Source organism: Hyla sarda, chromosome 12 (assembly GCF_029499605.1).
Source record: "Hyla sarda isolate aHylSar1 chromosome 12, aHylSar1.hap1, whole genome shotgun sequence".
NCBI lineage: Eukaryota > Metazoa > Chordata > Amphibia > Anura > Hylidae > Hyla > Hyla sarda.
Genome location: NC_079200.1, coordinates 27,057,202 through 27,078,039, shown reverse-complemented (window position 1 = coordinate 27,078,039; position 20,838 = coordinate 27,057,202). Strand labels below are relative to the sequence as shown.

General features: G+C 45.0%; 1 protein-coding gene across 2 annotated transcripts in view; it reads left to right on the top strand.

The window, feature by feature from the left end:
- Nucleotides 1-20,838, top strand: part of RIMS4 (regulating synaptic membrane exocytosis 4) — a 272,393-nt gene that overhangs the window by 132,178 nt on the left and 119,377 nt on the right. For both annotated transcript variants that reach the window (XM_056548508.1, XM_056548509.1), the window contains exon 2: nt 15,575-15,713. In XM_056548508.1, coding sequence (XP_056404483.1) covers nt 15,575-15,713 — 139 coding nt within the window. The remainder of the gene's footprint in view (nt 1-15,574; nt 15,714-20,838) is intronic.

Below are 20,838 nucleotides of genomic sequence, written 5' to 3'. Positions count from 1 at the left end.
GATGGCTTGTTACTTATACAATAAACAAATATACAGTAAGTAGATCCAGATTTTCAAAATAAGATCTGTGATTTTTGACAGGTTGCCCAGAATGTATGCATTTATTAGTGCCTGACTGAAGCTGATGTGTGGGAGAAAACAATAAAAGTCTATATCTTTATTAATGGCAGGCACATTTTAATTTATTTTTTATTTTTAACAATAAAGGTGTAATGCTGGTGGCCGCTACCTGCCAGAGTACTATCACTCCTTGCACTCTTCGCTGTCAGGTCCCTACCATCCGGGCAGGGTTTCCTGCTTCCATTGCTGCTGCAGTTGTCTGACCTGTAGGGTGTGTGCTGTCTTTACTACTTAAAGGGGCAGTTCATACCTTCCTAATGTGTCCTCCCCCTTTCCCTGCCCGGCACTACCTATTTAAAGGGTACTCTACCCCTAGGCATCGTATCCACTATCCAAAGGTCTCCCTGCTGCACCTGGCGTTCGTCGGGTGCTGCCCCAGACGCTCGTGATGTCATGGCCGCACCCCGCTCGTGACGTCACGGCCATGCCCCCTCAATGCAAGTCTATGGGAGGGGGCGTGACAGCGTCACGCCCCCTCCCATAGACTTGCATTGAGGGGGCATGGCCGTGACGTCATGAGCGGGGAGCGACCATGATGTCACGGGCCTCCGCATCGCTAGTCATCTGGCACAGAGCGAAGTTCACTTTGTGCACCGGATGTCTGGGGTGCCGCAGCTGAGATCACGGGGGACCCCTGTGATCAGATATTTTGTCCTCTACCCCTTTAAAGGGGTATTCCAGGCAAAAACTTCTTTTTATATATCAACTGGCTCCGGAAAGTTAAACAGATTTGTAAATTACTTCTATTAAAAAATCTTAATCCTTCCAATAGTTATTAGCTTCTGAAGTTGAGTTGCTGTTTTCTGTCTAACTGCTTTCTGATGACTCACGTCCCGGGAGCTGTGCAGTTCCTATGGGGATATTCTCCCATCATGCACAGCTCCCAAGACGTGACATCATCATTGAGCAGTTAGACAGAAAACTTCAGAAGCTAATAATTATTGGAAGGATTAAGATTTTTTAATAGAAGTAATTTACAAATCTGTTTAACTTTCCGGAGCCAGTTGATATATATATATATATAAAAAAAAGTTTTTGCCTGGATAACCCCTTTAAGGCTGCTCCCCTGAGCAATAGATTTGTTTTTCCATAGGGAAGGTGTACTGTTCCTGAATCTAATCTGTTATCTGCTATGTTCACATGTCAGAATTTCCAGAGCGGAATTCCACAAGTATATTTCGCTTTAAAATTCCACTGCAGCAGAGTCCCATTGATTTCAATGTGATTTTGTTGCATTGTGCACATGGCTGAATTTCCGCTGCAGATGTTTTTGAGTCAACTGCTGCGGAAATCCCGATTCTGGCATCCGCAAAAACATTGAACCGCTCCCATAGACTTGCATCGAGGGGGTAGGGCGTGATGTCACGAGCTCCAGGCGCAGGCTCCAGCGTTCGAAACAGTTTGTTCCAAACGCTGGCCAGCGGAGTACCCCTTTAAGTTTCCATCAACTAATAGAAGGCAATTTGTTGTGTTGCTTTCCATAGCCATCTCTTATGATAATGAGAAGTGTACATAGAAATTAATGCAGTGAACACAGACAATATTTCAGTGGGAGCGGTCCATACAGAGCCATCAGTGAAATAATATTTTAATTGCATAAAAGCTTCTTATTCTGAGATTGTACAAGCCCGAAAAAGAATTTTTTTTGTTGAATTAAATTCTTTCAAATTTTATATTACAAATTGTGAGCACTTCTGGTGCCAAGCGTAGTCATCACTTTTTGGCGATTTGGCAATTTCGCCATTATAAATCTTGTACTTGCTAATAATCAGCATCTACTGGGGAGTTGGAGCATATGCCTGCTGAGGCAGCAGTAACATCCCCGACCCTCATGGTAATATTTATGACCTGCCATTTGGTCTATAGTATGACATTGGTACTGACCCAGTGGAGTTGCAGTGTACTGATAATACTACAGTATGCTTTATATCTCTTTGGTGTATTTTTATCTTTGCATATATTAGCAATTCCCAAAAACTTGCAACCTCCTTGGCTACACAAAGCCAAATCCAATCATTGTGAAGGGATTTTTTCTTCGAGGTATTCATAAAACTCAAGCTCTGCATAATTGAAAAAAAAAAAAAAAAAAACATACCGTATATACTCGAGTATAAGCCGACCCGAATATAAGCCGAGGCCCCTAATTTTACCCCCAAAACCCAGGAAAAGTTATTGACTCGACTATAAGCCTAGGGTGGGAAATACATCATCCCCCCCATGTCATCATCCAGACCCCCTTCATCATCACCGCCTGTCAATCCCTTCATCAGTGGTCTTCAACCAGCAGACCTCCAAATGTTGCAAAACTACAACTCCCAGCATGCCCGGACAGCCATCGGCTGTCCGGGCATGCTGGGTGTTGTAGTTTTGAAACCTCTGGAGGTCCACAGCTTGGAGACCACTGCGGCCTTCGTCATCATCCAGCCCCCCACCCCCTTTTGTTTTGTACTCACCTCCCCTCAGGAGGGTGAGCTGGTCCAGGCCATCTATGCTGCAGGGACCATCCGGTGGGGATGGTTAGTCATTGCAGGCTGACCATTTTCACCGGGAGGGGGCCTCTTCTCCGCGCTTCGGGCCTGGAGTAGTGACGTTGCCTTGATGACGACCCACAGGGACGTTGCGCATGAACGTCCCTGTGCGTCGTCGTCAAGGCAACGTCACTACTCCGGGGCCGGTCCTGAAGTGCGGAGAAGAGGCCCCCCCGGTGAAAATGGACAGCCCGCAACGACTAACCATCCCCACCGGACGGTCCCTGCAGCATAGATGGCCCAGACCAGCTCACCCTAACTTCCCGCTGAGGGGAGGTGAGTACAAAACAAACGGGGGGGGGGGAGTCTGGATGATGACGAAGGCCGCAGTGGTCTTCAACCTGCAGACCTCCAGAGGTTTCAAAACTACAACACCCAGCCGGGCTTGCTGGGAGTTGTAGTTTTGCAACATCTGGAGGTCCGCAGGTTGAAGACCACTGATGAAGGGATTGACAGGTGGAGAGTTCACTCGACTATAAGCCGAGGGGGGCGTTTTCAGCATGAAAAATCGTGCTGAAAAACTCGGCTTATACTCGAGTATATACGGTAATAATAATAATAATAATAATAATAATAATAATAATAATAATACAAAGCAGCAATTAGAAAACACATCTGCTGTGTGGGAATGTTCTGTATGAGGAAACAGGATACAATTGAGGTTAATGTCCCCAGTATCTTCTGTAGGAGGGAATCCATCTGCAGCCTGTCACAGCAGGCCCGTGCCATCAGAGGAGAACCTATTCTTGCTGGATCGGGGTTATTGATAACTCCTTTTCGGTAACGTAGGATGTTTGTAAACGTTTGTGGCCGACCAGAAATAGCTCTTTATCAGACACTGGCTGGCAGAGAATCGATTGTGTTTTACTTCCTTTCATCTCAAGGAATTTTTGCCAGATCATAAAAATCTGCCTTTTAAGATGCCGGCATCGGGCATAAAAATCCCATAAGTGCCCTGTCAAGACAAAAAATCTGTGGAAATAAAGCTCACTTATCCCTCTTTGTCATTCAACATCAAGTATAAGACCACAAGTGGACAGCATACAAAAGTTTTCTCATATTTTCCCGGGTTGCAGTGCGGCCCGAGACATTACATCACTAGTCAGGTGATCAGAGGGAGCCTGTCTTTGCTTCAATGGGTAAAGCAACCGCTGGGTGGGAGGAAGATCAAATAAATAAAAAATTGAAAAAGATTAGAATAAAAGAATGACTCTAATCAGTAAAAAATAATTAGGCGATTCATTTCCTCCAATGCGTTCCTGTCATAAAAAAATCTTATAACATGTTGCTTAAACAACAAATTTTGATCGCATTGAATCTCACTTATAGTCTCCTTGACATCCTGCCCGACAGATCTGATATTTTTTTTCTGTACAAGTCTGCGTAGTAAAGGTTGTATTTATTTGGCAGCCGGAGAGTAAGCGTCATGCTGCCATTATCTTCCTTGGCAGATAAGAAGTGATCGTAGGGGGTCCGAGAAGTGAGATCTGGTGTGACCAAAACTTTTGACATGTGTGGCCAACTTGTACTGTACAACTCAATGGTTTCCTATGAATGGGACAGTGGCAAGACTGTGTATAAAGGGGTATTCCACCCATAGACATCTTATCCCCTATCCAAAGGTGGATAAGATGTCTGTTGGTGGGGGGTCATTAACCCCCCGGGATTTCTGTGCCGCAACTGGGTGTTGCTCCAGTCTCGGTAGTACTGGGTTTCCAGGACTGGAGACGTATCACGTCGCGCCCCATCCATTCATGTCTATAGGGATTTGTGTTTGATTCTATTTTGGAACACAGTAGAAAATTCTGATCTCACTCTGGTGTCACTGTAAGGATGTGGTAGACTCAAGTACTCAAGTATTGTCTTCACCTATAGCATCCTCCTTTCTTTGGTTCTGTGACTCCTCCCTATACTTAAGTGCACCCAGGTCTTAATGGTAAAGCAGGATAGGAAGGATAGGGACACACCAACCACTCTCCCTACTTACTTAGACCTTCTGTCCCAACCAGTTTCCCCCAACTGGGTGATGAACTAAGTATAGCAGTGTCAAGAAGTGACATAGGCATGGTCAGCAACAGCAAAAAATAAACCAAAAATGGACAAGCCGGAGAGTCATAATCGAGAGAGCATCGTAGCACAAGAGAGTCAATACAGATGTAGGACAGGCAAGGGTCAAATCTAGAGAGTAGTGAAGTTCAAAGTCAGCAGGCAGGAGCAAAGTCAGGTAACAGGCAAGAGTTCAGGTCACAAGAGGTCAGAGGAGGAGTATAGGAAGGCCGGAAACACAGGGAACAGGAACACCAGTGATGTGAAAAACCACAATCATGGCACAGGCTGGAAGTACTGAGCAGTTTAAATTACCAGCTGCTGGGTGCCAAAGTTGGTTGGCCAGGCAATCACATCTCCTCATTCTCTAAGATGACCGTGCCATTCAGTGAAGAACTGCCCTCTGGCCTGCATGCATGTCACCAGGATAGTGAGAAACGCTGCAGCTGCACCTGGGGAGGTAATGTAGTTGGAGTTACTTACGGACAGGTACATATCTAACAATATCAAGTCAGAAATAGTGAGTGAGTACTCAACAGGATGATTGCAACAGAGTGGGAGTAGTAGAATTTGCAAGACAATTGAGCAGCTACTAACAAAAGATGGCAGCAGCAGACAGGATCAGAAACTTGCAGGATGATAGAACGGATACTCGATTATGAATGATAGGAGTATCAGTACTCAATACTGAATTAAAGGGGTACTCCGCTGCTCAGCGTTGGTGTAGCCAGCATTCAGTTGTTCTCTTGTCTCTGTGTCTTTGCATGCTTCTGTTGGCCAGCACATGGTTCTTATATGTTTGTGGTTTGCTTAAAGGGGTACTCCGCTGCTCAGCATTTGGAACAAAATGTTCCGAATGCATAGAGCTGGCACCGGGAGCTCGTGACATCATAACCCCGCCCCCTCATGACATCATGCCCCAACCCCTCAATGCAAGTCTATGGGAGGGGGCGTGACGGCCATCACCGATAGCCAGGGGGAGAGAACGGGCAGCGGCACCGATAGCTAGGGGGAGAGAAGGGCCGGCAGCAGGGCTCTAGACCCCAGGACAGGCAGGGGCAGAGAAGCCGGCAGCGGTGGCGGTCTCTGCACCTGCAAAGCCACTGCAGTTCATTGATTTAAAACGCCCGCTTTAAATCATTGAACTGCAGCGGCTTATCGGCGTATAACACGCAGGTAGGCTTTAGGCTAAAAATTTTAGCCTAAAAAGTGCGTGTTATACGCCGATAAATACGGTATGTTGTGTTTTTGTGAAAATGTCGGTAACACGCCCCTTTTCGGAGACCCCTTTTCCCGGCGGACATGCCCCTTTTTCGGGTTTTCTTAGCAAAATGGAGAGTTAGCTGTTTTTTTTTTATTCTGGCGCAAATTCTGGCGCAGACAGAATTTCTGGTGCAATGCGACAGAATCTGGCGCACAACCCGGCAAAACATGTCGGGTTTGCAATAGTAAATGAGAGCCAATATGTTTACATAGCAATTCAATAATTTACCCGGATCGCAGTGTTATCATTGCAATATATGGTACCTGCACCGACCTGTTTGTAGCCGACAGCTGATGAGGCATCATTTCCAATGACCTCACTTGTGTCATTTTAATACATAAGATGCTTCTTTTCATACACAGCCATCAACACTTAACAGGGGGAACATCCCAACTCTGTAACCCTGCAATGGAGTGTGTCCAAATATCATAGATAAATTAGGCGTATTTTCCTAGAGCCCATCTGTCATTATTTCAAATGAACATTTACTATGAAGCCAGGAGTGCTTGTATTAAGTGACTCAGTGTCACACATAGGGCAGCTTCCAGCTTCTTGTATTGTATGAGACCATTCGAGCAACGTCATTGTCCCCAATCTCACTGTATTTAGAACGATAAGGTCATTGGCTGTACATTAAAATGCAATATATTGTAGCACTTCAAACATTTTCATATAAAAATGTCAAGTAAACCATTAAAACTGTTCAACACGTTTCGGACTATATGCCCTTGACATATGGGCCCGAAACGCGCTGAATGGTTTTAATGGTAAATAAACGCACATTATTGGATAAGAAGGATTAGCAGCGTTTTCTACATTTTGGAATTAGCGGAATCTGTCCTGCGACCCATAACACCCAGAGAACCACGGCTTTCTGACAACCTTGTTCTGGTTGTGATCTGTTGTACCAAGACAAATGAGAAAGAGGAAAAAAAGAGATGGGGCTCCAATGCTCTTCAGTCTGAATGGGGCCTAGATTTCGCTCTATACATGCATGGAGAAGAAAACATCATGCACCTAGACATCTTATCCCCTATCCAAAGAATAGGGGATAGGATGTCTGACTGAGGGGGTCCCGTCACTGGGAACCCCTGTGATCTCCAAGCAGCACCCGGCATTCTAAACAGTTTGTCATGTCACACCACGCCCCCCTTGTGACATCACATCACGCCCCCTCCATTCATTTCTATGGAAGGGGGCGTGACGGCCATCACAAGGGGGCGTGGCATGACTTCACAACCCCCGCGGTGAGGACCCAGCGTTCTAAACATACTGTTTAGAATGCCAGGTGCCGTACAGAGATCCCAGGGGGTCCCAGCGGCGGGACCCCTGCAATCAGACATCCTATCCCCTATCCTTTGGATAGGGGATAAGATGTCTAGGGGCGGAGTACCTCTTTAAGACTAATACAAGATAAGTAAAGAAGAACTGATAAGCATTTAAAGCGCCCCTGTCATGATTTCTCAGCTATATTACCTTACAACATTCAGTGAACTGGATTTATTATAGAAATCCACCATTACTTTTGCCTCCTTTATAGCTGGTTTTATGATCATAAAATACGTTTTTTTTGTACAGCCACCAACAATTGGGTAGACAGGGGCCAGGGGTTCGCTATGCCCCAAAGCTTCCAAGTCTTTCCTTCCATCTCCTTACCTTCAGTAATAGGACTGCTTGTGATTGCCACACAGGCCCCAGCGCATACCTCCTGCATTGATCCTACGTGCCGCCAGGCAGTTCACTCAGGGAGCACTCGTTCCTGATGCCTTCCTGCTCACAGTGCCTGCACAAGGCCCCGAGGCCGACACGTCTATCTCCTCCCTTTCAGCGCTGGTCCCACAAATCCCAGAGCATGCGTCCTGCATTGTGGATGAGCTGTATGCTGGTCATCTGAGGCAGAACTCGCTTACTCTCTGTCTCTAGAATTGTGCAGGCACTGTGAGCAGGAAGGCATCAGGAGCGAGCGCTCGTAGAAGGAACGAGTGCTCGCTAAGTGAACTGCCCAGCGGCATGTGGGAGCAATGCAGGACGCGTTCGCTGGGACCTCTGTGTCAATCACAAAGCGGTCCTATTGCTGAAGGAAAGGATATAGGAATGGCGGCCTCGGGGCCTAGCAATACCATGACCATGACCACGACTATCCGACTGTTGGTGGCTGTACAAAAAAGCATATTTTATTATCATAAAACCAACTATAAAGCCGGCAAAAGCAATGGTGGATTTCTATAATAAACCCAGTTCACAAACTGTTAGGTTATATGGCTCAGAAATCATGAAACGTTTTCCGGCGTGTGAACTAAGCCTTAGGGCAGGGTCACACAGAGCGCATCCGCAGCTTATTTGACGCTGCGGATGCGCCAACGGCAGTCACAGAGTGACTGCAGAGCGAGCTCCCGGCTGCAGCCGGGAGCTCGCTCTGCAGTCCCTCTGTGACTGCCGTTGGCGCATCTGCAGCATCAAATAAGCTGCGGATGCGCTTTGTGTGACCCTGCCCTTAGACTAATTGTAAACTTGGCATTTACAAGTTTCTGTTTTAGTAAGAAATAAATTCTCTCACAATATCATTTTTAATTCTTACCGGCCGTTTACTGACAGAAGAACAATTCTTCTTATGGAGATGTTACTCACCTGAATTTAAAGAAAGATGTCAGCTTTGTTCTTCCTGTGCATTCAATCTATATATAACCATGTGGTACTCCTTATATTTCCCTGTTGACAGAATAAATCAGAGCATGAAATGATACTGTCTCCATGGCTGAGTTATTGCGGCCATTAAATATCTCTGAGCTTTCATCTAGAGACAAATATTGAACTATAAAAACTAAAGAACTCGAGGCTATTGCAGTGCGCAAGAGGCATGTGGCATGAGGAAAAAAAACTATTAAAGGGGTTATCCAACATAACGTGACTTTAGTGCTTACCTGCCAGACAGTAATGGACATGCTTAGGAAGGATCTATGCTTGTTTTGGGGCTAAATGGCTGAGTTGTGAATCCACCATAATGCTGCTTCTTTCTTTTTGTAAAATTGCTATTTCTTGATGGAGTTCCCTCTTTCCAACTACAAGCCCCAGGATCCCTTGTTTGTAAGTGTGAGGTCACTTTTCTCCCTCCCAAACATAAGCCACCCCAACCATTGCAGCACAGCTGAGCATCCTTGCATGCGTGCTGTGTTTGAAACTACAATTCCCTACCACCTATGGAGAATGATCTTGTTTTGCACCATAGATCCTGCCCTCTTTATGTGGCCAAGGGTGAAGGGTCCTGTACGGCAAGGTGTCAGGGAAGGTCCTAATCTAGTTACTAGACTAGCAACCTTCTCAACATTATTGCGGGCCTTTGGCGGGCTGCATGTTTTGCCGGCCTGGCTGTAACATCTGCGGTCCAGCCAGACACGCTGGCTGTGAGCGCTCTCTTTTCATGTCTCCGCTGCCAGCAGGGCTGGGATTCGCATCGCAGGACGTGCCCGCATGCTAATCCAAGCCCCCCCCCCCCGCGCAGTTTCAGTGCAGCACTTGCATTCTATGCGGGGCTACTGCTCCAGTCTCAGAAACCTCTGTGTTTCCAGGACTGGAGATGTGACGACCCCTCCCATAGACATGAATGGAGGGGTGTGTGGTGTGATGTCACGAGGAGGCGTCAAGTCTCCAATCCCGGAAACACAGAGGTTTCCGAAACTGGAGCAGCAGCCGGCATAGAATGCAGGTGCTGCACGGAGATCGCGGGGGTCCCAGCGGCCGGCCCCCCGCGATCAGACATTTTATCTCCTATCCAAAGGATAGGGGATGAGATGTCTTTGGCCGTAATACCCATTTAAAGTTATAGGTTATAGATTTCTGGAGATGGGACATTGATACAGAGATACAGAGATTTTTCTTCCATATTTAGGGTTGAGAAGGAACTTTTCCACTAGTATGAGGCAACTGGCATCTCTCTTATAAGGGTTATAGTTTGGACTTGATAAAAAAAAAAAAAAATTCACCTTTTTTTCACCTTTTTTTTTCACCTTATCAACTATGTAACTACGTATATGTACGCCTACAAAAACTGTTCAGTAGAAATTGGCATTGGGTTATATACCAAACATAGGGAATTCATACAATACATGATGTCACATACGATATCCCGACTGCCAAAGTGCCCTCGATTCTCCCATCATTTCATGATATATATCATACAGTATAGATATTATATATCTCTATTATATCCGATGGAATGTCTGACAATGACTGGAGACATTACTCTACTCCATTACTCTACTCGCCTTCTCATACACACGTAGAAAATGCAATGTATCTCTTTTTAATCTTTTTGAGTTTTTTTTTTTTTATTGTTTTTTTGTTTTATTAAACACTTATTCATGCATATTTTAAGGCACTGTGAAAGGATTTTTCCCCAACTTGGTTATAAATAGCTGGAGATGACATAACTGGGGCATGGTGCAGCAGTCCCCAGACACAGCAACCTTAGTGCGTTTTGCTGTTTATTCGCTTTTGGTCTGCGCTGGCTTACTTTAACAAAGCTATTACACTTCTTCCTCTGTTTATTGATTTTTTTTTTTCCCTTTAGTGTTTGGTATAAATCCACATGTAAGATCAGCACTTGCATTTTAAAGCGTGTGTTCGTTCGTTCAGTGTTTGCTCTTGATTGAAAAGTGTGAAAGGGGGAAAATAGAAGAAGGGATGAACATTCCGCTTACATATGTCCAGGTCAGGGCTGTGATGGTTGACTGAGGATGAACCCAGGGGAGCATTGTTAAAAGAAATAGACACTAAAAACGAAAAAAATATGTTGACCATTTTGGGTCGGTTCTATCATCCCATCTATTGGGTAATGACAACCTATGTGTGACTGGGCAAACAACTAGGGTTACTGGAATGGAATGGTCACCCTGTCCTGGATGGAAATGAGTATGGTCACTTTAACCACCAGTAGATGGGAGGCCCTTGTCCTCTTTGTACCCCCCTCTGGTATATATGTATATTTATATATTTTGTAATGGCTATAAAAAAAAATGTAAAAAATGTTGTACAAGCACTTTAACCCCAATTTAAATTTTTATATTTTTTCTTTTTTTTTTTTTTTCCCTCCACTCCTTCTAAGAGCCATTACTCTTTCAATGTTTCACCTACAGGGCCATATGAGGACCAATTGTACTTTATAATGACATCACTTATTTTACCAAAAAATCTACGCCAAAACAAAACAGAAAATTGTGGAGTGAAATTTGAAACAAAAAGGCAATTTTGCAACTTTTGAGGAGTTTCATTTCCATGCAGTGTATTTTACAGTAAAAGACCATTTATTAGCAAAGAAAATTTAAATGAAAGGACGATGACGCGTTGTGAGGGAAACTCCCTCAGATGAGAATTCTGGCCAGTGTTAAAGGCCATTATGAGAAGGATCAGAAGCATTCTGTGCTGGGGGGGGGATAGTTGTGACCATGAAATAACAAGTGTTCATCACAAATAGGGAAACACAGCTGCACATCCACCATTTGTCAGCATAATTTTTAAAACTATTACCGTATTTTTCGCCCTATAGGACGCACCGGCATATAAGACGCACCAATTTTAAAGGTGCAAAATCTAGAAAAAAAAGATTCTGAACTCAACAGTGATCTTCAACCTGCGGACCTCCAGATGTTGCAAAACTACAACTCCCAGCATGCCCGGACAGCCAACGGCTGTCCGGGCATGCTGGGAGTTGTAGTTTTGCAACATCTGGAGGTCCACAGGTTGAAGACCACTGGTATAAAAGGTAATACTCACGTGTCCCCGTCACCGCTGCCCTGGATGTCGCTCCATCGCTGTCCCCGTGGTGTTCCCGACGCTCCGGACGTCTGTCTCCCCGGGATCCACGCTCTCCGTCGCCGCCATCACGTCGCTCCTATTGGATGACGGGACGGCGTGCGCGACGACGTGATGACGTCAAAGAAGAGCGCCGGCCATGCAGGGGATCCCTGCACGGAGCAGACACCGAGGAGGAAGGTAAGGTCTCTGCCGGTGTCCTGTAAGCTGTTCGGGACGCCGCGATTTCACCGCGGCGGTCCCGAACAGCCCGACTGAGCAGCCGGGTTAGTGTCACTTTCCCTTCAGAGGCGGCGGTCAGCTTTGATCACCGAGTCTGAAGGGTTAATACAGGGCATCACCACGATTGGTGATGTCCTGTATTAGCCGCGGGTCCCGGCCATTGATGGTCGCAGGGACCGCTGCGATAGGTGTGTATTCGCCGTATAAGACGCACTAACTTTTCCCCCTTAGTTTGGGGGAAGAAAAAGTGCGTCTTATACGGCGAAAAATATGGTAAGTTGTTATTGTACATTTTGATCAAAAAGTACAAGCCCACTCGCCACATCAAGGCCACCTAGTCAGACTGAGTCCCTCTGGCAGGGAACACATGGTAGGTGTTCACACTGGTGTGGTGATCTGTGGCGACCATTGTTTCTGTGATGCTTTGTCTGTGGGATGGTGCAGCCCAGAGCCAGGGGCTTGGTCAGGCAGCAGTGGGGCTGCCTGGCCACTGGGTCGTTCCCCCTGTGGGCATGGTGTCTCGGAGGCTGTGGTCGCCGCCCGGCGCTACGTCAGTTTTCGGTTAGGGACCCACTCTGACTAGGTGGCCTTGACGTGGCGAGTGGGCTTGTACTTTTTGATCAAAATGTATTCTAATAACCTGTTAGTTTTTTTAAATTATGCTGAGAAGCAAGTAGATCATAACACAAATGGTTGATGTGCGGCTATGTTTCTCTATTTGTGTTGTACATTAAATAACAAGTATTGAAGATTCAGATTGAGATCCTGATATATACACTGCTCAAACAAATTAAGATAACACATCCTAGATCTGAATGAATGAACTAATCGTATGAAATACTTTCGTCTTTACATAGTTGAATGCGCTGACAACAAAATCACTCAAAAATTATCAATGGAAATCAAATTTATCAACCCATGGAGGTCTGGATATGGAGTCACACTCAAAATCAAAGAGGAAAACCACACTCCAGGCTGATCCAACTTTATGTAATGTCCTTAAAACAGGTCACAATGAGGCTCAGTAGTGTGTGTGGCCTCCACGTGCCTGTATGACCTCCCTACAACGCCTGTGCATGCTCCTGGACAGTCTGTGGTGCAACGTGGCATTGGTGGATGGAGCGAGACATGATGTCCCAGATGTGCTCAATCGGATTCAGGTCTGGGGAACGGGCGGGCCAGTCCATAGCATCAATGCCTTCCTCTTGCAGGAACTGCTGACACACTCCAGCCACGTAAGGTCTAGCATTGTCTTGCATTAGGAGGAACCCAGGGCCAACCGCACCAGCAAATGGTCTCACAAGGGTCCTGAGGATCTCATCTCGGTACCTAATGGCAGTCAGGCTACCTCTGGCAAGCACATGGAGGGCTGTGCGGCCCCCTAAAGAAATCCCGCCCCACACCATTACTTACCCACCGCCAAACCGGTCATGCTGGAGGATGTTGCAGGCAGCAGAACATTCTCCACAGCGTCTCCAGACTCTGTCATGTCTGTCACATGTGCTCAGTGTGAACCTGCTTTCATCTGTGAAGAGCACAGGGCGCCAGTGGCAAATTTGCCAATCTTGGTATTCTTTCACATTTGTGGCCTGCTGGAGGTAATTTTGCAGGGCTCTGGCAGTGCTCCTCCTTGTACAAAGGCAGATGTTTCGGTCCTGCTGCTGGATTGTTGCCCTCCTACGGCCTCCTCCATGTCTCCTGATGTATATACTGGCCTGTCTCCTGGTAGCGCCTCCATGCTCTGGACACTACGCTGACAGACACAGCAAACCTTCTTGCCACAGCTCGCATTGATGTGCCATCCTGGATGAGCTGCACTACCTGTGTGGGTTGTAGTCTCCGTCTCATGCTACCACTAGAGTGAAAGCACCGCCAGCATTCAAAAGTGACCAAAACCTCAGCCAGGAAGCATAGGAACTGAGAAGTGGTCTGTTGTCACCACCTGCAGAACCACTCCTTTATTGGGGGGTGTCTTGTTAATTGCCTATAATTTCCACCTTTTGTCTGTTCCATTTGCACAACAGCATGTGAAATTGATTGTCAATCAGTGTTGATTCCTGAGTGGACAGTGGGATTTCACAGAAGTGTCATTGACTTGGAGTTACATTGTGTTGTTTAAGTGTTCCCTTTATTTTTTTGAGCAGTGTAGTTTCACAAACCCCATGAGACGATCACTTGAGGTCCGGTGATGTAGAGATTTGGACATAAGCCAATTCATATGGTGAAATCATTGAGGGTCATTTATCAATCACATCTCTATGACTTTGAAGTGGTTCTCCAGGAATAGAAAATTAGAGCAACATTTTTCCCAAAAAAAGCCCCAGCCCTGTCCTCAGGTTGTGTTTGGTATTACAATGTGCAAGAAATATGGCACTCCCTTCTTGTCGGTGCTCAAGTAGGAATCCCAATCCACTTATATGAAAGTAAATACTTGGCACTCAAATGCAAGGTGCAAAAAGGATCTTTTTATTAAAAGTCCATACAAAAGTATTGACGTTTCGGTCCTACCAGGACCTTCCTCAGAATTTAACAAGACTGGTGCGGAGGAGAATTTAGAAGAAACGGCCAGGTGCCGTGCAAATAAGATGAGGAGCAGTATGACCGGAGTCACGGAAGCAAGCTCACTGCTCATCATCTTATTTGCACGGCACCTGGCCGTTTCTTCTAAATTCTCCTCCGCACCAGTCCTGTTAAATTCTGAGGAAGGTCCTGGTAGGATCGAAACGTCAATAATTTTGTATGGACTGTTAATAAAAAGATCCTTTTTGCACCTTGCATTTGAGTGCCAAGTATTTACTTTCATATAAGTGTTTGGTATTACAACATGGCTCCATTTACTTTAATAGAACTGCCCTGCAATACCACAAACAACCTGAGCACAGGAGTGGTGCTGTATTTTGTAGTCATCAGCTTTGTTTTTCCAATCCTGGATAACTCCTTTAAAGGGTACCTCTCATCAAATAAACTTTTGATATATTTTAGATTAATGAATGTTGAATAACTTTCCAATAGCATGTTAATGAAAAATATGCTTCTTTCTATTGTATTTTTCCCGATCAGTCCTGTCAGCAAGCATTTCTGACTCATGCTGGAGTCCTAAACACTCAGAGCTGCCAGCCTGCTTTGTTCACAGCCAAACAGGCTGTGAACAAAGCATTCTGGCAGCTCTGAGTGTTCTCCTTTGTGAACAAAGCAGACTGGCAGCTCGTAGTGTTTAGGACTCCAGCATGAGTCTGAAATGCTTGCTGCCAGGACTGGTAGGGAGACCCCTAGTGGTCATTTCTTCAAAGTGGAAAATTAAATAGAAAGAAGCATATTTTTTAATAACATGCAATTGTAAAGTTATTCTGCATACATTAATCTATAATATATCAAAAGTTTTTTTTGATGAGAGGTACCCTTTAAATACTGTGTATATAATGAGATTTCTGATGTATCAATTGGCTACTAGAATCTCAATGATGTCTTGTTCAACTTTACGCAGTACACGAAGGCACTTGACGTTTGCACAACTGTATGAAAATCCGGCTATTATCTCAATACAATATGTGAAGTGATAACAATAAATGTTTCTTGTGTCTTTCAGAAGATGGACGAAAGCTTAAAGGTGCTATTCAGCGCAGTACTGAGACTGGACTTGCTGTTGAGATGCCAAGTCGGACTGTACGCCAAGCAAGTCATGAGTCCATAGAAGACAGTATGAACAGTTATGGATCCGAGGGAAAGTAAGTCATCAATCCTTCCACCTGTTAGGTTACAAATAGGCACAAATTCCTGTTATTGTTCTCTTCAATGGTTCTCTGTGGTTCACACCGGACTAGAGGAAATTGTAAAAAAAAATTCTTCTCCTCAGATTTATTTTTTGCTTTCTCCTCCTGTTTTTCAATGACGGATGTATCATATTTATAAAGAGACATAACAAGAAACAACAAAAGCGTAGAGATCAAATAATAACATGATTTTATTAGACATAAATGCTCAAAAAACATACATTTAAAAACACGTAAAATATAATTGATAGAAGTACAGCTGATGGAAACTGGAAAAATAGAGACTGGCAATGCAATGTAACCACGATGTAAAACGCTTATAATCGGGGTATGCTACTTTCCCAACAATCATCAACATCCGTAGAAATAAAGTGCATAGTGCATGAGATAACATGAGGTATACAGAGTGGGGAAAGAAGGATAACACCCCAAAAATAAGAAATATATATATAGAAACAATCATTACCCAGTGGACTCTATGGGTAAACCAGCCTCCACCACCCGACGTTTCGCTCCAAGGCTTCTTCCGGGGCGTTGCCCCGGAAGAAGCCTTGGAGCGAAACGTCGGGTGGTGGAGGCTGGCTTATCCAGAGAGTCCACTGGGTAATGATTGTTTCTATATATATTTCTTGCTGCTATTTTTTGGGTTGTATAAGCAGACACGCCCCTCAATGTACAACATTCACACCCTCTGACTGTATAATCCCTCCCATCACCTGATAGTCACACCCATTTTTTTAAATTAAGTTCACGCCCATCTGACTTGGGGACCCCCGTGATCTTGCATGCAGCACCCCGTTTGTAATCAGTCCCCGGAGCGTGTTCGCTCCGGGACTGATTACCGGCGACCACAGGGCGGGCGGCGTGTGACGCCACGCCCCCGTGTGACATCACGCTCCGCCCCTCAATGCAAGCCTACGGGAGGGGGCGTGACAGCTATCACGCCCCCTCCCGTAGGCTTGCATTGAGGGGCGGAGCGTGACGTCACACGGGGGCGGAGGCGTGACATCACACGCCGTCGGCCCAGTGGTCGCTGGTAATCAGACCCGGAGCGAACACGCTCCGGGGACTGATTACAAACGGGGTACCGCGTGCAAGATCACGGGGGTTCCCGCGATCGGGCATCTTATCCCCTATTCTTTGGATAGGGGATAAGATGTCTAAGCACCGGAGAACCCCTTTAATGATAATGCAGTCTCATTTTTTAGGCTTGGCCACAGGTTCTATTTAATAAAGCTGAACTGCAGTAACCCTTGGACAGGGGTCAAAAGGTTACAAAACCCTTGGACGTGCTGTTTCTGAAAGAATACAACTTCTTTTTTCTAATATTGAACAACCCCTTTATATTTATGGATTTTAAAAGTTGACGGCCAACCTTTAGGATGGGCCATCAATTTTATCTCTATGGGTTCAACTCCTGGCACTCCCCCCAATCAGTGGATTGAGGCAACCACGGTACATATGTGAGCAATGCAGCCTCTTCAATGTTTACCTCTGCTCACACCAGTATACACCATACTATTTGGATCAGTGTTACAAAATTCCCTTGTACATAACAACACTGTAGTACCTTGCACTGTTGCTACTAACAGCTTGGTGATTGCAAGTACAGAACAATTGTAAACATTGAATAGGCTGAGGTGCCTCGCCCAAGTATGGCAGCCTATTCCATTAGTTGATTGAGGAGAGGGGGGGTCTGGCGACTCAGATCACCATCAATTTAATACTGGTGGTCTTTCTTGAGGACAGGACAGCAATTTTTAAAGCAGGAATAACCCCTCTAACATTGTATGGATTATGGACATTAAAGTATTAGTGGAAATTGAAACAACTTTTGATACGTTGCTTAGACTGCAGTTGAGATTGCATCGGGTCTCACTCCTGAGACACATCCTGATTTCGAGTTATAAGCCAATGAAGTGCACGGCAGCACGCTTTACTCCTCGGCCGGCAGATCTGACCTTTTCTCTGCATTGGCCTATGCAGAAAAAAAGGTCGGATTTGAGTGACAGCCAGAGTGAGGCTTGTGTTGTTATACAATGTAACTCGTGATTACAGGAGCTCTCAGGAGTGCGACCTGCTACGATTTCAACTTTTGACACATCTGCGCAACATATCCAAAGGTGTTTTAAATGACAGTAACATTCAGTCACGGTCACTAAGTAAGTCACTAAATAAGGACAGGAAAATCAACCAGGTAAATGCACACTGCTGTTGTGTGCTGTTTAACTTATACACTGGGTAAAATTCCAGGGGCATTCATTAAAGGGCTCCTTCGCTGCTCAGCGTTTGGAACATACTGTTTCGAACGCTGGAACCGGCACCGGGAGCTTGTGACATCATAGCCCTGCCTCCTTATGACGTCACGCCCCACCCCCTCAATGCAAGTCTATGGGAGGGGCGTGACGGCTGTCACGCCCCTCCCATAGACTTGCATTGAGGGGGCGACGTGTGACGTCATTTAGGGGGCGGGGCTATGATGTCACGGCTCCAGCGTTCGGAACAGTTTGTTCCAAATGCTGAGCAGTGGAGTACCCCTTTAAACATCCATAGAGTCTTATTCACCAGATGGAGGCCAAAAGAGTGTGCTTTGGGCCTGTGTCAGAATGCCATTATTTTTAACTGTATAGGAGAGCATAGCCAACTGGCTTCCATCCAAAGTATACGTCATGAGTGTATACCTCAGTCAGCGAACGCAGCATATACAGAGCCTAAATTCTGTAGGTCTACTGATACCACATCAATAGCTCAGAGACTGAATTTGTGAGACCACTGTTAGACCCGTTTAGCATGCAGATGATATGACTAGTTTAGGCAAACATATAGTATGAAAATACATGTTTTCCCCAATGGAACATATTTATTCATTTGTTTAAAGGAGTAGTCCAGTGGTGAACAACTTATTCCCTATCCTAAGGATAGGGGATAAGTTGCAAATCACGGGGGGTCCGACCGCTGGGGCCCCCTGCGATCTCCTGTACGGAGCCCCGACAGCCCGCGGGAAGGGGGCGTGTCGACCTCCGCACGAAGCGGCAGCTGACACGCCCCCTCAATACAACTCTATTGCAGAGCCGAAGCGCTGCCTTCGGCAATCTCCGGCTCTGCCATAGAGATGTATTGAGGGGGCGTGTCGGCCGCCGCTTCATGTGGAGGTCGACACCCGCTATCTGGCCGGAGAGCCTGGCCGCCGTACAGAGAGATCGCAGGGGGCCCCAGCAGTCGGACCCCCCGCTATCTCAAACTTATCCCCTATCCTTAGGATAGGGGATAAGTTTTTCACCACTGGACTACCGCTTTAATGTCTACTTTTCAAAATGGACAATATAAATGATTTAAAGCAGAAATAAGTTGTTGCATTGTTCAGGGAGCGAGGTGACATATGACATGTGATATTCCCTGATATTAATCATAATATATAAAGATGACTGGTAAAGAGAGAACGTAGCGTTTTTTCCCTACAATTTCACGCTACTTACATCTTTTCAATATTGCATGAAAGTGTTGTTCATAGATACCTTTGTATTGAAGAGCAATTCCATCTGCTCAGTAGCGAAACATTAGCACCCATGTATACATTCCTGTCTAACTAAGAAGAAAATGTGGCTCCTTAAAGGGGTACTCCGGTGGAAAACTTTTTTTTTTTTTTTTTTAAATCAACTGGTGCCAGAAAGTTAAACAGATTTGTAGATCACTTCTATTCAAAAATCTTAATCCTTCCAGTACTTTTTAGGGGCTGTATACTAAAGAGAAATCCAAAAAAGATGTCATGACCACAGTGCTCTCTGCTGACCTCTGCTGTCCATTTTAGGAACTGTCCAGAGCAGCATATGTTTGCTATGGGGATTTTCTCCTGTCCTGGACAGTTCCAAAAATGGACAGCAGAGGTCAGCAGAGAGCACTGTGGTTAGGACATCACAGAAAATGCATTTCTTTTTTGGATTTCTCTTTAGTATACAGCCCCTAAAAAGTATTGGAAGGATTAAATGGGTATTCCAGGAAAAAACTTTGCTCCAGAAAGTTAAACAGATTTGTAAATTACTTATTTTAAAAAATCTTAATCCTTTCAGTACTTATGAGCTTCTGAAGTCAAGGTTGTTCTTTTCTGTCTAAGTGCTCTCTGATGACACGTGTCTCGGGAACCGCCCAGTTTAGAAGAGGTTTGCTATGGGGATTTGCTTCTAAACTGGGCGGTTCCCGAGACAGGTGTCATCAGAGAGCACTTAGACAGAAAAGAACAACCTTGACTTCAGAAGCTCATAAGTACTGAAAGGATTAAGATTTTTTAATAGAAGTAATTTACAAATCTGTTTAACTTTCTGGAGCCAGTTGATATATATAAAAAAGTTTTTTCCTGGAATACCCCTTTAAGATTTTTTAATAGAAGTGATTTACAAATCTGTTTAACTTTCTGGTACCAGTTGATAAAAAAAAAAAAAAAAAAAAAGGTTTCCACCGGAGTACCCCTTTAAAGAGAAACGTGTCCCGGCTGGTTTTGTCTATTTATAAAGACTTTTCCCACAAAAGAAAATACTGGTGCAAATTTTCTTAGATTTCTGCATTGTGCTGTTGCACTTTTATTCGCCCTGGAAATGGATAAAAAAATGAATGTTACTATTCCTCTTGTCCCTGGGACATGCCTCTACACAGTCCAGCACTCTCCATATTGTACTGATAGGGTCACAGGAATGCTGCCTACTACAAGGGTCCAAACTGGAACTTAAAACCAGCCCTGGTACCCAAACCCCTCAAGATCACATGCTATAGGAAGTCCCATCTCAAATCTGTCACACTGCAGCAAATTTAGCTTTAAAGGGGTATTCCAGGAAAAAAATTTTTTTACTTTTTAAAGTTAAACAGATTTGTAAATTACTTCTATTAAAAAATCTTTATCCTTCCAATAATTATCAGCTGCTGAAGTTGAGTTCTTTTCTGTCTGGCAACAGTGCTCTCTGCTGACATCTCTGCTTGTCTCGGGAACTGCACAGAGTAGAAGAGGTTTGCTATGGGGATTTGCTTCTACTCTGGACAGTTCCCGAGACAGGTGTCATCAGAGAACACTTAGACAGAAAAGAACCACTCA